At 65.4% G+C, this 3087-nt stretch overlaps 1 protein-coding gene across 1 annotated transcript; it reads right to left on the reverse strand.

The window, feature by feature from the left end:
* Positions 1 to 1368: 1368 nt before the first annotated feature.
* Positions 1369 to 2992, reverse strand: MRPL2 (mitochondrial ribosomal protein L2). Its single transcript, XM_027696938.1, has 6 exons — positions 2734 to 2992; positions 2507 to 2648; positions 2303 to 2418; positions 2103 to 2213; positions 1707 to 1780; positions 1369 to 1617 (listed from the first exon to the last, which is right to left on the reverse strand). Exons 1-6 carry the CDS (start codon positions 2975 to 2977, stop codon positions 1405 to 1407), a joined length of 900 nt encoding a protein of 299 aa, XP_027552739.1. The 5' UTR covers positions 2978 to 2992; the 3' UTR covers positions 1369 to 1404.
* Between the last annotated feature and the right edge of the window lie 95 nt (positions 2993 to 3087).

The following is a 3087-nucleotide window of genomic DNA, read 5'->3' on the forward strand; positions in this document are numbered from 1 at the left end:
GCACAAGCAGGTTGCCATCGTGCTTCTCATTCACCATGGCAGCAGATATGCCTGCAGAGACAGAAGGGAAGTAGGAGCTGGGGAGAGGTGGCTGAGGCATGCTATGGCTAGAGATCTGTAATCTAGTGCTTGTGACATGGCAGTGCAAACAATAAAATGTGCTTTTGTACTGGCTGTACTCATGGTCAGTGTTACAAGTTCCTAATACAGCAAGTCTAGTAAAGTATGAGATATAGCTTGCTTTCTCCTTAGAAAACTGCATATGTTGTAGAAACAAGACAATAGGGCAGAACACAGTAATTTTTGGACTGCCAAATGGACTGTGGGCATGGCAGGAACACGGACAGCAGTGCCCAGGAACGGCAGCTTTCCCCAGGAAGTTCAGCTGCAACACCTTGGCTGTGTGCTGATGGAGCTCCCCGAGCCAGCTGGAACATGCATGCTGGACCCAGGGGCCTGTGCAAGTCTGTACTGGAGGGCTGCGCTGCACATCACCCAGTCGGGACTGGGAGCACGGTGCAGGGACAGGCCTGTGCCCGGGACACACATGCAGGCAGCACGGCGCTACCATCACCGGGTAGCGCACTCGCACGGGCAGGCCGCGCCAGCGGCAGCAGCAAAGCTCCTTCCAGGCGCAGGCCAAACGAGAGCTCGCCGGGCACCGCGCAGAGTCCGGCCCGGCCCGTTCTGGCTGTCGCACCCCCTCCCCGGCCGGTCGGGGGCCGCTACCGAGGCCTCCCCGAAAGGGCCCGGGACAGCGCCGCTCGGGGCTGTGCCCAGCCCGCCGCCCTCCCTCCGCCGCGGGGCCGGGCCGGGGCGGCCCCGTTACCTCCGGCACCGCTCCCGCGCCGCTCCGGCCCGCGGGCGCCTGCGCGGGCCCCGCACCGACCGCGGCTGCGCGGGGCGGGCGGCACCGGGAGCTCGGACCGGGCGGAGGCGGGACACTGCAGGATCGGGGCAGCGCTGCGGCCTGTGTGAGGCACCGAGGGCACAGTACGGCACTCGGAGAGCAGCAGGACAGGGAAGGTGGAGAGGGAAGGGGGCGGCAGCGGCCGGCACGGGGCTGGGAAGCAGTGAGGGGTTAACGGGGCTGGGAGGCATTGAGGTCTGTGCTTCCCAGCTGTGGTCACTCTTGCTGGAAGCCACCTTCCTGCCCGTTCGCCTTCACTGCTCCTCAGGCTGAGGGTGGGGGAAGAGCCCAGTTGTCCTACAGCTGTGTTTGGTATGACTGTGCCCATTGACCCCACCGAGTCACCCACCCACCTCAACTTCGAGCCAAGGCAGTCCACAGCCCCACACTCATCTGTCCCGGCAACCCCACTACCAGACCCCAAGGCCCTGTGCATAAAAGGCATCAGTAATGTGACAGCAGTGGCGTGAAGAATGCTTTATTGGCCCCTGGCATCACTCTGCTGCTCTGACCCGTGGCAGGTTGACGTAGCTCTTCATGGGCGGGAGAGGCTTGATCTTGCGCCCAGCCCAGCCACCCTTGCGGTGCCACAGGCCTGTGTGTGGGCGCTTGCCCAGCCAGCGGTTCCGGCCCGCTTTCCCAATCACCCGCTTGTTGTGATCCACGTTGGACACGCGGCCCACTGTAGCCACGCAGGTCTCCAGCACCTAGAGGACAGAGAAGAGCTGCAGCCCTCCCTGGGGACACACAGTTGCATGCCAAGGCAGTTGAGCCAGGGGCAGCACAGCTCCTTTACCTGCATATGCCTTTTGGAGGGCAGCTGCACGATGGCTGTCCCATTCACTTTCCTCAGCAGCACCCCACAAGTCCCTGCAGCAGGCAAGAGAGGAAGTAGCTGCCTTGACCAGCAGGTCAAGGTATCCCACCCTGTGGCAAGCACATCCCCATGCTGGAAACTCTGCAAAGACCCTGCCATTGTACTTCATGCAGCACTTCTTGCTGAAGACAGGGCCTTGAGAAATCAACAGGACAGAGCTGTCCCTGCCTCTCTGGAGGGCTGTTTTGCACTCTTAACAGGGGGAGAGCAGAGGAAAGCAACTCCCTGTCACTGGCCACCCACAGCAGTGCCCCCCTGCCATTCTCTTCATCTGTGCAGAACCAAACCACTACAAACAGTGCAAGGCCTCCTCACCAGCTGCCCGGATGTACTGTGCTCCCTTCCCAGGGTGGCTCTCCAGGTTGCAGATCAGCGTGCCGACAGGCAGAGCCCCCAGTGGGTACGCGTCCCCTTCGTTGGCAGACACTGGAAGACAGAAGCTGACAAGTTGGGCAAGGAGCAACTGACGAGCCCTTGGCAAGGCCGGTGCAGCTGCCCCTGGCCCTGGCATGCACCTGCCATCCTGCCAATGTGAGAAGAGTTCTTGATGATGTCCCCCGGCTGCATGTTCTCCGTGGCAACGATCCAGCGCTTGCGGTTGCCGCCAGCCACCAGGGCGATGTCAGCCGACCTGCACGGGGAGCCGGTGGTGGCTAAGCAGGGGGTCACCGCTGGCACGGCTGCCCAGGCCCCGGGCCGAGCCCGCACCCCGCACTCGCCTGCAAGGGTCGTATCGGACCTTGATGACCTTCTCGGTGAAGGGCTCCGGCGGGGCCCCCTCCTCGTAGCGCAGCCGCTGGAAGTCGATCATGCGGTACCGCCGCTTGTGTCCTCCGCCGATCCCCCGCACGCGGATGCGACCTGCGGGACACGGGAGCGGCTGCAGGCGGGACCCGCACCGCCTCGCCGGCCCCGGGGGCTCGCCCGTCCCCGCCTGCCCGCCCACCTGTGTGATCGCGGCCACCCGTCTTCTTCATGCCGATGGGCCGCACCGTGTACTTGACCCGGCACTTCCACAGCGGGTCGGTGGTGCAGCGCGGCGCCGAGCCGCCCAGCCCGCGGCAGGCGGCAGCCACCGGCCCCGACAGCCAGGACGGGGGCCCAGCCGGCAGCGCGGGGGGCCGGGCGCGGCGCGGGGCCGCCGAGAGCAGGAGCGCCCCGAAGGCGCGGCACAGCCCCAGAGCCGCCATGGCCGCGCGCAGGGGCCGCCGGGCGGGGCCGGGCCGCCTGAGGGGTGGGGGGAGCCGCCGCCAGGGGGCGCGCGCGCCGCCGGGTCGGAGGTGGCGGCCATCTTGGATTT

Source organism: Neopelma chrysocephalum, unplaced genomic scaffold (assembly GCF_003984885.1).
Source record: "Neopelma chrysocephalum unplaced genomic scaffold, ASM398488v2 Primary Assembly neopelma1_117, whole genome shotgun sequence".
In the NCBI taxonomy this organism is placed as follows: domain Eukaryota; kingdom Metazoa; phylum Chordata; class Aves; order Passeriformes; family Pipridae; genus Neopelma; species Neopelma chrysocephalum.

Bases quoted from the DNA above. Each gene is read 5' to 3' on its own strand.
- MRPL2 (XM_027696938.1), bottom strand. From the start codon at position 2,977: ATGGCGGCTCTGGGGCTGTGCCGCGCCTTCGGGGCGCTCCTGCTCTCG. The intron at 2,419-2,506 runs GCGAGTGCGGGG...CTCCCCGTGCAG, and splicing joins GTCCGATACGACCCTTGCAG to GTCGGCTGACATCGCCCTGG. The intron at 1,781-2,102 runs GTGAGGAGGCCT...TGCCTGCTGCAG, and splicing joins ACAGTACATCCGGGCAGCTG to GGACTTGTGGGGTGCTGCTG.